Genomic DNA, 13,913 nt, shown 5'->3' with positions numbered 1-13,913 from the left:
ACAACCACAGAGAAGTTGTCCGCTATAGAAGTTACAGTTACCGTGGATGGCATATTGGACCCTCTGTCCATAGCCCACTCCCTTAGCATACTATTCAATCTATTTGGCCAATTTCTACTATTTTCCCAGCCATCCGCAGGGCCTGAGACTTGAGCAATTGAGCACTTGGGCCACATCATGGTCTGTCACTGTGGGAGGCTTATGTGATTAGTGCCGGTTTCAAGCAGATACTATTAAGTGTGGCACTTGTGAGAATTTTTTTCCAATAATGTCTACCTTGAAAGCAAGACATAATGCAATGATGTAATGCTGTCATAACATTATATAGAAATGTATTACTTTCTGGTAATAATCATTGAGAACCACAAGTAAAAGAACATCTGGCAGATACAACTTAGGATAACATACTTTAAGATACAACTTAGGATGACATACTTTTAACATACTAGTAGTAAAGTATAGGCTACAGCCTAAGGTACCTACCAACATACTCCAATTTTGTCCTACATACAGGGAGGTAAAATGTATGCCTGACTGCACTAAGTATACTCTCTCAAATACAGTTCACTGTACAGGTAAATTACATAGTAATGTTATGATCATGTCTTCAGCTGATGTAAATATTCACATACTGCTAGCAATTTTACAACAGCCTGTGGCTGTATGTTGTGCTACAACTAAATCATGAAATATGATAAAAACAAAATAAAGGACTAAGGATCAAGATACATATCAACAGGACCTTGAAACACTCTCATAAATACAATGAACACATGATAAAAGCAGCATTATACAACAATATCTAAAACACCATATCGCACATTTAGTATACTTTATTAAAAGCAAAGAGCTTTCAAGTATTGAAATACGAAAAAAAAATTCAGAGCTTGGAAGTAATGCTGGAAGGCTATGGTAATTGTCACAAGCCCACTTAATACTATTTCTGGTGTCAGTTCTTAACTTCCTAGGTGCCAGAGCAGAGACTTGACTAAATGTCTTGGTCTGTTCTTCACATTAGGAAATGTTAAGTCACGTCATGGCCCCTGTGACTGCCATAAATTCTTCAGGTCATGACAAGCGACAGAGGACAGGATCTGTCTCACTCATCCAGCCCTACCCATCTGTTCAGTCTCCTCATCATGTTGTCCACCCAATCCGGCCAGGGAACAACGGGAGGTTCCTCTCCTCCCTCCTCCTCTCCTGGCTGTGGAGAACCCTCTGTGTGCTGCATACAGAAGGAGGAGACAATGTCCTGTCTGCACATGGGGCACTGGTGGAAGTGAGCCGCACACACATCACACACACAGGCATGGCGGCACGGCAGCAACACTCTGTTAATGGGTCCATTCTGGCACACCACACAGTCCTTTCTAACATCCTCATCCGTGGTTAGATCATCCTCAGTTTCAGCTGTGTCCTCCTGGTCCGGCTCCTGGTTTGGTTCTTGTGTGGTCGGATGGGGGTCCTCCATGGTTTGGTCTGCACTGTCATCCACAGCCATGTACAATCTCTGTGAAGTGTAAACAGCAAGTTAGCATGTTACATAACCAGCCTTTTTAGCTTCCGTACGCTACCCAAGCTCCGCCGGCAGCGGAACTTGGGTAGCTCAGCGGAGCTAGGGTAGCGGACGGAAGCTAAAAAGGCTGGTACTCAGGCTACATGTTACAAGGTTCCATTTCTCCTTCATATGCATCCGTCAAAACTGAAGAAACAGGCATATACGGATGATGTCAAAATATTCAAAAAAGAAGGTTTTTGAGATAAGTACACAGTAGGACATGTATGTTTTAAGGTATCCATGGCATCCTACAGGTTACAACTATGATGTCCTCCCTAAACATGTTCACTTTGATACCATCAAAATAACACAAACATAGACTGAACTGTAGGTGTACATAAGGAACAACAGAGGGCCAGCAGCGGTGATAGTGATCAGGGTTTCTAAGCACCACTAGTAACAACAGACCTAAAACAAACCACCATGCAGTCTTTGAAGAACATCACCTGGAAATCACCATGTGTTGGCGACACTGCTTTGGCTACTTTGGTTTCAACGGACGTTTGGTAGCTCATAAATCTGATTTTGTCACATTTTTGGCAAAATTTGTCCCACTTTAGAAACACTTTTCCACTATCAGTCGCAAACTGAGGGACCGGTGAAGTCCCTCTGAGTAGGAAAAGCCTGAAGGTAAATTAATCTGCAAAGAACATTTTCCTGCAGAAGGCCAGGCACTGGAATCGTAGGGCATGTAATCCTTTTTACCAACCATACTACCATGGTGTTATGGATATGGTTGCTATAACATGTAATTGTCCTGCTCCTTATATTGCCATGTTGCCCATATGAACTTGAAATTGTTGTTATTTCCCAGGTCATTTTTCCTATGTGCAAATCCAATGTCCTTCATAGATTCAGCCGGATCGGTCATTCATCCTAAATGATCCAAGTTCACAGTCACAAGATTTGTCACCTTGCCAGGCAGCCAGATCACTACTAAAACAATCTTTATCCATCCAAAGCCCTTTTAGGATACATGTAATTGGAACAAATTGGCTGTGGAGTTGCAGCTGCATCAGACAAGAGGGACCTGGCCAAGTATGGTTTAGCCATCAGTAGATCAGACTAAGATGGGGGACTGGGGTAGACTCCTTGACTTTCTGTCACACATAGTCTGAGTACTGAGTTGCCACCTTGCCAGACCTTGCCAGTAGCATAGCATAGACAACAGAACCCACCTTTAAGTCATACATGTTCCCTGTACCGGTGAGTAGGTACTGACAGAGCACCTGACATGGGTCTGCACAGTCAGGGTCAGGAACATGTACTACTGAGATCATCCCAGCCTGAAGAAAAAAATAATAATAACAGCAAGATTAATGAGTTTAGGTGATGTCCATACCTTATACTACATTTGTGTAATTTGTATAAGATATACACATTCGGGTAATATATAAAATCTACCCAATGGCAACATAGATTCTTTCAAAAGTTAAATTTAAAAAAAAATCAAATTAAATTAAGGAAGATCAACATGAAAACAGTCTGAAGGGAAAACTTGTGTTGATACACTCATTTTGTAGAAGTGAGTAAAGTAAGATTCAAGATAATGTTTTTTGTTGTTCCTCAAAAATATCCAAGAACAAGGAAATGATGTGATGAGGCCGAAATAGCAGACAGTCAAGGTCATAAAACTTATCAAAAGCAGCTGACTACCTGTCTTCAAAAGCAATGTCTAAAATACAATATTTCACACAGACATCATGTTACAGTAATTTGGCACCACACTGAGTTCAATTGGCCTGTAATTTCTCAGTTTGATGGCTGTAGATCACCTGTAGCTCACATTTCTGAACTTGAGTTGAAAAGTTGTGCCCCAAAACGAGGTGTGAAACAAGATTTTAAGTAAGAGTGACATGTCCCACCACAGTATTGTTAACATGTGTTCATAAAAATGAACAGAACCATTATAACACCACCGTTTTCATTTGCTGGAACAGTCAAATTGTCTTAAAAGACTTTAAGTCATACCTTTCATCAAAACATATTTTTCAATAGCCACAGTATTTGTATCTAACAGCTAGTTGGCATGAATAATGAATAGATAAAATCGTTTCTTTATTTTTTGGACTATGACATGATAAAACATCTGGATCATGTGTGCCAATCTAGCAAGAAATTTGGTTGACAGCACCATGAAAAGGGCAATATCTTTATTAGGAACAAGAAATAAAGGAAAGTATGATGTCATTCAAAGTGCATATAAGTAAGTCTACTGCCGAGACTGAAATCATGTTTCAAACATTTTTGTCCTGAACAGCACTTTGATCCTTGGCAGACTAATCAGACCATTAGGAGCATGACAATGGCCTTGGCCAGATCAACTCCACAAGGGGCACTGGGTATTTCCCCAGCTACCTACATCCACCAGCTGAACTTGATTCATTGCCAAGTTCATTTTTCAGGAATGTTAACCTTTACTTTAGATCTTGTGTAGGTGTATCAGCCATGATCCCGGGGGAGGGGAACCTACTGACTCTATGCTGATGTCTAATGAGGTTACTGGAGGAGGTAGGTACAAATTAGTTTCAGGTACTCAGAACACTTCTAGGACTTCTTAACAAATGTCCACCTCATATTTCTGAGGGCTAGTCTGTTGAAACAGATAAAGGGGGGGATGAAATTCAGTATAAAAGGATGGAAGGATCCACATTCCACAGCACTTTTCTGGCACAACGTACCAGGTTTGTATTGAACAGTAGAAGCTGCATATCTGGACAGATTTATTTGATTCGCTGAAACCGGAAAGGACCCCTACTCTTTTCAAAAAAGTGTGCTAGGTTCTTTTAAGTGCTCAACAAGACCTCCATTTAACATCCTATCCAAGGAATGTCCTTAACTGAAGCTAGGCACTCATTTTCACCTGGGTGAAGTGAGGAAATTTGTGTTAAGAGCCTTTCCCAAGGGCACGTCAGGGCATGTGAGTGAATTGGACCCAAAACACCCTACCATCACGCCAAACAACAACATGTACTATTGAAATCTTGATAAACACCCATCCTTACTTACAATAGACATGGCTTCAGCAGACTCCTGTCTCTTCAGTACCAGCACCACAGGATACACAGACCTGGGACAACCACCAAACTTTTTCTCTTCCTCCTCCTGCCCTGACAGAAGTACATGCTCTACATGGTTCTCACAGGGAGGGATCCTGTCCGACTCCAGTTAAGGAAAGGCACAGCATGTTTTGTACTTGTTATGTCTGCTTCTAGAAATCATGTGTAAATCAAGACAGAACTGGTCCTATCTTTGTTTGGCCTTCTACAACTTTTTGATCCAAAAACCTTTAAAAGCTGTGGTAAAAATAATTTCAAATCTCACTCAGAGGATCTAACAGATACAAAAAAAAAGCAACCCTTCTTAAAGCCTTCTTGTGTATCAATGGTGGATGTTTGAAAATACTTTAAATGTAAATTGCAAATGTATCTATATACCAGGGTTCAAAATACAATGAAGCAACTTGCAATTTGCAAGTAATTTTCAAGATTTGCAAGCAAAAATGATATGAACTTGAAAAATACAAGTATTCCATGAATACCTGGGAACAAGCTGCTCTCGTTACACACTGACACACAATCATCCCATACAATACAGTAGATTTTCAATTGAAACACAGAAATCAATGTTTTTTTGTTCTTAACCATCTAAAACCCTTCATAGATCGAGAATTTGTTTGCTGAAATTTGCGCTGGAAAAAGACGAAAACAAATGGTCAACGTACATGTAAATAACATGCAGACCTCTAGAAATTTTCACGATGCCTCTAGTGGTCATAAGGCTGGTAAATGTAGGTAAATCATGATTCAAGCACCATGTTTCAGTCACTAGTTTATTTGTAGGGGAAAACTTAAGTAATTTCATAAATTTTTTGCCAACTTGCAATTTTGTAAGTAACCAAAAAAAAGTACTTCGATCCCTGTATATAACGTTACACATGTATTCATATACAGATTTCAAATTTTGTAAGGTTGTAATACTGTGACCTCATGATTTCCTATGCTGCATGTCTTTTCAATTTGTACTGTAAAATATGTATGTGTACCATAGTGGTTTGAACAATGAGTGCCAGATTAGTTGGTTAGTTGAGAGACGATGCTGCGAAGGATACATAATGTCCTCCTCCTTCCTGAGGCAGATGTCCTGTATCCAGTCCTGCTGGGAGGAGGGAAGCAGTCCTGATACCTGGTCCTGGAGAAGCTCATGGAAGGAGGCAATGTGCACTCCCCAGTAATGGCTCAACACAGCAGGGACTTTACTGGTTAACTGGACTGATAAACCATCTGTAAGATATACACAGGTAAGTTACTGATAAACTGTGCACACCATGAGCTCAGGAGAGGACAATATTTTTTTTCTTCATATTTCATTTTCTGCTCAACTTTACACAGGCTCTGAAATACATACAACAACTAGTATACATAAACCAGTTTGATTTTTTTTTTCAAATACAGTTGATATACGCATACTGGTATGATACAGAAAGCACACTGTAATTGTAAATGTGTGCTCTTTTAGATGCCCTCAGATAAGATCCAAATGAGTTTGATAAATGATATATGCATCAATTTACTGTCCTTAGAATAGATGAATTTGAACGACACAAACTGATGTTGTCATAGGGGGGATTTTACTCACAAACTGTCTATGTAATTGCGCACGTCCATTAAGAATAGAATGTCTTCCCTGAACCCTGACCGGTGTCACAGAGCCAGGCATTTCGGGGGAATTAACTTCCCACAGACGGCCTGGCACCTGCACGCATGCCGTCAAATGTTTCCAAACATCGCTATACAATGTCGGTAACTATTCCCCTTCCTCACTTGCATAAAATAGTGAAAAATATGGCTTATTTTTGTACTTATCTGTCGTAAATCAGTCAGATTGTAATTGAACACCTGCTTCTTCCGGGTTCTGGGAATGTCGTTCAAACATATTGGAACTTGCACAATGACTGGCAGTTTGTGAGTAAAATCCCGCTTATGATGACATTAGTTTGTGTCATTCAAATTCGTCTATTGAAAAGTATGAGAGTTGAAGAAACAGACCTCTGACAGAGGCCTGTTGAGGTTGGTGCACATCCAGTACAAAAGGGTTGGAGACGGACTGCATCCGGACCACAGGGATGTTCTGTCCTGTCTGCTGTACGATGCTGTTGTCATGCTGTAACCTGAAGCATATGAACGTTTGCTATGTTAGCATGTGCGAGGAGTAAACGTCAGATCTCAGCGAGTCAGATCAGATCTCAGCGAGTATATGGGAGCCCCGGTAAACAAATTATAGGATGGCACCCAGGATAGGATATATGGCTAGTTCACCCAATGAGGTTAAAGGCTGATTTTAACCTACTTGGTTCACTGTAAAAAAAAAAAACTGTTTTCATTATCATTTCAATGTGAACACAACTTTTGAAACAAGGGATTGAACTGAATCCCAAAAATTTCGTCTGCGACATTTTCGACTGCCCCTCCCCCCACTCAACCACACACGTTGGTTTCTTTGAGTTGACACAGTACACAACGATCATCAAAACATTTTAGAGTGCGCCAAGCATCTCCCTTACCTTATGATAAACACCACCATGGAAATAAATGTGAACACGACAGAGAGAATTGAAAACACAGTCGAAACTTCGAAAACAGGCTCCAAGAGGACCGCCATATTGGTAGCACATAATGGGCATGCGCAAAGTTAAGTTAGGCGAGTTACCAAGTAGTTAGCTAGTTAGACGAATCTATTTACGGAATAAGGGGTGTGGGTTTGGTTTCGGAACTTTCACAAATGGTTTGAATTTCATGGTCTTTGGGGGAGCCATTGAACTATCTTTCATCAGCTACTGTAAATTCGCCTAATCCCGTCATCTAATCGATTTTAGAGGAGATCTAGGGTAAGCCGAAGCCGTCACTTCAATACAAAGAGACAGAGGCTCCGCCGGTCACCCGCTTGTCCCGAGTGTAAAATAATAATGACGCGTCACAAACATTGTGACAGAGGTGGTCTCTGTCACGCACACAGGTGGAACACAGCGGTGTGTGGTAGACAAACTGGGACATTATAAATCAGTCTGTCGAAGGTTAGTAATAGTATGAAACATCTTCTCTCTCTTTCTCGGTGGCCCGTTCATGATGCAAAAAGCAAAACGGTTTCAATTGAATTCGTTTCCGACTTAAAACAGTTAACATTTGAATGTAGACTGGTTTATTTCCACGATACAACAACATGGATTAAATGCTTGTCTACAGCCCAAGGGCTGACTTGCACTTTTCATTTTTCTCTTCACTTTTAATACTATTACAAGAGTTTAATTATTATAAAGTTTGAGAATAAATGAGTTACAAATATAATGTTACACACCGTATACAGTCAAAACTTTCTAATCTGCGCTTTTACACTTTCTTCATCATCGAATATTCATGCGGCTGATTTAAGCGAATAGCAGGGAACGTGACAAGCCGTAACGTTACCGATAGTACATCACACTCACGTGGAACCAAAAGGGTACTGTGGCCACAATGGTTGGAGGTCATGATGATATAACATAATGAGAGTAGAGTATATTCTTCAGTTCATAGGTAGAAATTCAGGTTTCCAGAATTTGGTTTGGGTTTTACCAGGCTCTGAATGTTTCCAACAGAGATTTAGAGGTCTGTAGACCGCCCGTCCACTGCAGTCTCTGACAGTTCTATCCTAATCACTGGTGCCGTCTTCTTCCCATGCCCCACCCTGCCATGTAGAACCAATTCTTTCGTTCTCACTTGCCCTGGAAAATAGAGTAATAGCTGTCCCTGGGCCTCTGACCTCAACCCCGACCGCTGGTCCCGGGGGTGGGGTGGGAAACCATCCTGTTCCCACATTGGATGGGGCAGAGAGAGAGTAAAAGGTTCCGAAAGGTGTTGGAGGAGTCTTGTCCCCAGTGTATACAGCTCGACAAGCTTCTTATCTTGTAATTTTCCCGACGAGATGCTTCATGAGTATCAGTACTACCGCCTTTTACAGGTCATGAACTAATCGAAGTCCCCTTTCCCCAAATAACTATGACGTTTCCTTCAGGCTGCGCATTCCGATATCTTTCACAGTCTCTCACTCTCCATAAATCGATCGATCGATTGCTTGATTTCATATTCATAGCATCATTGATTTTCATTTCCTTCTCCCATGAATTTCGCACTGATGTCCCGTTCACTATAAAAGCTTTGAACTGCGTTATTTGGCTTTCGATGCTATACCCAAGGAAATGATGCAATTTACTAGTGAAATGAAGGCAACCAGGCAATAGGCACTAAAGAACCGAGTCACGTCATGAGATAGGCCTTGTTCCCACACCCATCCTTCCTTCTCGGGAGCTCTTCTTCCGTCCATAGCGACACGCACCCACGGTCTCGTTCCCAGGCCCAGTAGGGGACGGTTCTGACGGCACACAGCCGCTCGGCGGACAACAGAGGTTCCTTCTCCGCACATCCCCGCGGACCCGCGGACGATGACATGGTCCTTTATCACGCTAATCCCCCACTCTAATCATCATTGATAAATCATCATGCTTTGCCTCAATTGAGGATGATTTAAGAAGATGTCAATATCGACACGACGACGCGCGTCCAAGGCAAATATTCTACTGTTGCGACACAGACCGCAATCGCTCCATCTCACTATCCGGTGCGTTTTAATCTTCACTTCCAACGCTCTTATAACGCTGAGTTCCCCAGGGGCTGTTTACACCCATCACATGTCACAAGTATTTTGCGAGACACCGACATGGCACTTAAGCCGAGTTCAGAAAAAAAAACTGTTTGGAGAGTACAGCAAACAAAAAGAGTACGCCAACTTGTACACAATTGTCAACTGTCTGCAAGTGACACAGCATGACGGTTTCTTTTCCAAACCGGAGGTTGCAGTTTTCGTATGTAACGTTCTAATATTTTCCGATAATTTCGGGTCGCTGCAGTTGCCGACAGAGCTATTCAATCTCCGAGTATTGAGCGCAGAACAAGCTAGAGTAGCATAACACATGTTTGTAATGAAAACATGGACAAGAACAGTACACTAAGAGCATGTATCCTTTATGCACTTTGCAACTGTAATATCTACAAACCTTGGCTGTGAAATGCCGAAATCCATAAGCAGTATAGAAAACTAGACATGATGGTCTCCCAATATTATCAAACATAAAACAGACATGAATAATAGACCTGCAGTAATTTCTTATTGCTGTAACCTGTAGATATAAACATAGAGTACATTTCGATCTCGTTAAAAACATTTTGTTTGATTAAGTATTCAACCCGGTTTCTAAAAGTCTGCGACAAGTTTCTTTGACAATTCAGAGTGACCACTCAGACTCAGTTTTTCGAACTGCTGCAAATCTGCAAAGTAGACGAAGATTATGCAAGTATTTACAAAGTCGCCAGAGTCCCACGACTTTATAATAAATGTTCCTCCGAAGAATCCATTCCTCGGTTGAGCGCCGGTGTCCGTGCCCCCAGTTTCTCACGGCTAGCCCTAGCCCCTGGAACACTGAAACCGCAATACCAGATGGTTGTCAGGCACCTGCTTGGGGACCTGCGGGGACTTGGCCTCGCTCCATTGCGACCCTTAATCATCCGGGGCCGCTGGAGTGACAGCGCGGACTATAGATGGTTCTGTCCCACAGTAGCGGTAGCCTGAGTACCAGCCTTTTTAGCTTCCGTCCGCTACCCAAGCTCCGCTGCGCTACCCAAGCTCCGCTCCCGGCCAAAAAGACCGGGCCCGCACGTATCTGGCGAGGAGCGGAGCTTGGGTATCGTACAGAAGCTAAAAAGGCTGGCACTCAGGCTACAGTAGCGGTGTAACAACCTTTCAATTGTTTACATTGTCCGTCAGTGCAAGGAGGTTACGCAAAATCGGGTCAAGTTAAATATATTTTTGGTTTAGAACCATGCAAAGGCATTATCTCACCCAATCCACAGTTTTGCAGAAAGCGTCGCCGGTTCGCGTAACAATGTTAGACAGGTGTTCGCACCTTTAGAGACTGATCTTTAGAGAAAGCTGAGTGATTGTTGTACTACTAGTTGAACATATACTGTGTACATTTGTATCTGCGGAAGAAAAAATCTAGACCGCTGACAGAGCCGACTTTCTTCAAATTAAGACCGTACTAGAGAGCCGCTTCAATTTAGCCATGATTTGTAGCTTCAGAGAACGTAGCTCGTTAAAAGCAATCAGGCTGTCATAACTCAAACCACTATGTAACGTTTTAAACAACATTACCAACAGACGTAACCAACAAAGTTGCAGATCAGACAAGCGAGACTATATCGCAGAGCTAGTGTAGGCAAACGGGCGCAGGGAGGTATAACATTGCGAGGTGGTCTGTATAAAACAGCGTGGTCGCTTCTCTTTGCGTGCTGAGACCTATAGGGACGGCTTGGGTGGTGCTCGTATATGTCATATCACCAGATATGCCACCAGACCACCCGTTTTGGCCACTCTTTCTCAGGCTGGGATCGTAGCGCTGCGGTAACATAACGGTCTATTGCCTCTGTGCGATGTTTGTCACGGCAGAAAACGTACAAACTTAACTTTAAGTTGAGTTTAACTTAAATGATCTTACCCAGAGACCTTATTACCGTTTTAAAGTTCGTAAAAATGTTCCGGTGAACAAAGGAGAGGCCAGAAAATGATGCACATAACAGTCCTTTACGTAAAATGTTACGGTATTAACAAAAATAGGGATATTACAAGTTTCTACAACACAGTATTTAGTTCACTATCGCAAATGTCTGTGTGGTCTGTTTTATCGGAATTTAAACGGTATAATACTGTCTTGTTAATCTTCTTTTTACGATTCCTGATTTAAAACCAGGCAAATCAGAATGTTCTGAAACAGCATCAGACAAAACCATAAACTGCGTAATTTGTTGTTCCGCGTGTAATCATGAATTGATGAGCAGCTCGTGCACTCTGTCATTTCGGTGAGGATACCGGCTTACAGGTTCGTTGCTAAGTTGACCCCTTAGGTAATTCAATAGAAAATCTGCTGGAATTGTGTCCATAAAATCACTTTATCGTAAAATAGTAGCCGCTCCTGTCACAGTACTCATCATTGAACTGATCTATGTCTTTAAAGTTTCGCCCGAAGACTCCATCAAATGGTGAACCGAATGAGCAGCACGAATGCACAATGTCTGAAAGCGTCTTGGCACCTCGGTACTGTGTACCTACAGAAAATAATACATCATACACAAGAAGTAAGACATCCAAACCCAATATTTCATGACAGTAACGTTGATTTAAAACCTAGATAAACCGAACGTTTTCAGCGGGAACAGTTTGTCAACTTGTAGTGAAGAACCTGCTAACGTTACTATTTACTGACAGAACATCCCACGGAATTAAGAATTGGCGCCAACTTTCGGGGACTTCTTGGAGAGAGAGGGGCAATAGACGTTGGGTTGGGTACTTGTGCTGACATCAGTACTGCACCCACTGACTTGTACGTTTCGGAAAGTTAAAACCAGATGATTTATTTATACGCTTCATTTGGTCAACCTGACGGGAAAGGCAAGAAGTAGGAGGAGCCGGATTAGAGCATCACAAGCCCGCGGTTTTCCCACGGTAAGCCGTGAGAAGAACTATTATCAAACATATACAGTTGTGTTCCAGTCGGAGCTATAAGAAGCCTGTGCATTCTTCTGGAGTCACCTCTAACGGTTTTGGCGATGTGATGATGTCATTCCCTCGACAGAAAAGGAGTCTGAAAACCAATAACATTGTATGTAGTGCGATCGATTCCCCGCAGCCGGGAGTGCCAAAAACATGATTAACAACATCAGTGTTTTCCATGAGGCGACCAGATGGAGTTTTCAAACAACAGAATTTCTATTTTCCTGTAATAAACAAGGCGGCTTTATAACAGCCTCATGAAACGCAATAATCACAGGTCACCTCTCCCACCTTGTTAACGAGCTCAAACACATGTCACACAGTCCGGCGGTTTTGGTCACCCTGCCCATATTCTGCCCAGGATCATCCACTGATCCAGTAGCGGTCTTCACTCCAAATTTGTAACATTTTACATCGCTTTCCCATGGACGTTGGGATAATTGAGACGAAATCGTCGCCGTTGAATATGGGAAGGGCCACGGCCTAGCATTCTGAGTTTGGGGAGTGCCCAAAACTGTCAAAAGTTGGAAAATGGGAAGTATTTTCTCACGAGAGTCCGTGTCAGCTGTCGGATGAGGTCTACATTAATACCGATAAGGAGAAACTGTTTTGATCCTTTATGAAAGATCATGGAGAAGAATATCTCTAACATAACATAACGTCATCTCAGATCATCGTGGCTAAACTATACCAGGTAGTTCTGTAAACACACACGCAAACAAACAAACAAACAAACAAACAAACCCGTCCTAAATAAACACAGAGGAAACCAGAGTAGGCTTGGATGCTATTAGCAAAACTACTTCATTTGTAGTAAAAAAAAATTCGACCTTGAAAGGTTATCAGCTTATGTCAGTGAACGAGCATCAACCTTATTTGCAGCAATTGATACAAAAGATAGATATAGTACCTCAAATATGTTGACATTGTAAAATTACGCTACACTATCATGAGGCATTATTTTTCACCTTTGTTACTCATCCCGATTATAGTGGCTGGTTATGAACTAATATTATCTTATTTGAACATTCCCTTCCTTGAATATTCTTCAGAGGATGCGTCTCAAGAAATACAAAGTAATATTTATGCACTTTTTTTCAAAATCACTTCTCCGCCACCACCGCCACTAAGAATCGACGACTGTCCCCGAGCAATAGTTAAAATGGCAAAACTCCTGGGCCTACATATCCAAACTGGTCGAAGTAGAACGGCCAAGTTAACCACATGCTGAAGAAAAAAAATCATCGGCTTTTTGTCCTCCGGAGATTTACAACAATCTGAGTCACTCAGGAGACAATTTGGGAGTCTGTGGCCCTGGCCTGGTAACCAGCAGACATCACATAAACACAAAGAATTAGAAAAAAAATCAAACGAAAAGTGTGCCGAATTATTCCTGGTCCCCGATGTACGGTACCTTTGAACCAACGACGTGCACGTGACCACCTGTGTGAAACTTTTGCCTGTAAAAAATCCGTGATTGGCTACCTCCCAGCAAAGGTGAGGTACGCCGCCTGAAATAGACTGGTGGGTATCCAAAACTAACTCCAGGGTCTCTTCTGTCCTCTCCGTAGAGAAAGCAAGCTAGCATGAAAACCCACTCAAGTAGTCAGTTGGCCCCCATCAAAACGAGAACTTAACGGTATGAAAAAAAAGCCTACACCCTAGTGACCCTTCATGAGTCAACGGTCACCCAGCCTCAAAGAAAATATCATAACAT

General features: G+C 42.0%; 1 protein-coding gene across 1 annotated transcript; it reads right to left on the bottom strand.

Moving 5' to 3' along the window:
* Positions 1–304: 304 nt before the first annotated feature.
* Positions 305–7,438, bottom strand: LOC136433501 (cell growth regulator with RING finger domain protein 1-like). Its single transcript, XM_066425786.1, has 6 exons — positions 7,122–7,438; positions 6,607–6,728; positions 5,670–5,841; positions 4,568–4,712; positions 2,737–2,844; positions 305–1,510 (listed from the first exon to the last, which is right to left on the bottom strand). The coding sequence occupies exons 1-6, from the start codon at positions 7,217–7,219 to the stop codon at positions 1,100–1,102; spliced, it is 1,056 nt and encodes a 351-aa protein (XP_066281883.1). The 5' UTR covers positions 7,220–7,438; the 3' UTR covers positions 305–1,099.
* Positions 7,439–13,913: the final 6,475 nt, after the last annotated feature.

The sequence above is a fragment of the Branchiostoma lanceolatum genome, chromosome 4, assembly GCF_035083965.1.
Source record: "Branchiostoma lanceolatum isolate klBraLanc5 chromosome 4, klBraLanc5.hap2, whole genome shotgun sequence".
NCBI classification, from domain to species: Eukaryota; Metazoa; Chordata; class Leptocardii; order Amphioxiformes; family Branchiostomatidae; genus Branchiostoma; species Branchiostoma lanceolatum.
Note: the sequence above shows the minus strand (reverse complement) of the source record. Positions and strands in the feature narration are given on the sequence as shown.

What these genes read in the sequence shown, in the direction of transcription:
- LOC136433501 (XM_066425786.1), bottom strand. Translation starts at nt 7,219, where the DNA reads ATGGCGGTCCTCTTGGAGCCTGTTTTCGAAGTTTCGACTGTGTTTTCA. An exon ending in ATGGTGGTGTTTATCATAAG is followed by an intron (nt 6,729 to 7,121) that starts GTAAGGGAGATG and finishes CATATGCTTCAG; the next exon opens with GTTACAGCATGACAACAGCA. An exon ending in AGGAAGGAGGAGGACATTAT is followed by an intron (nt 4,713 to 5,669) that starts GTATCCTTCGCA and finishes GGAGTCGGACAG; the next exon opens with GATCCCTCCCTGTGAGAACC.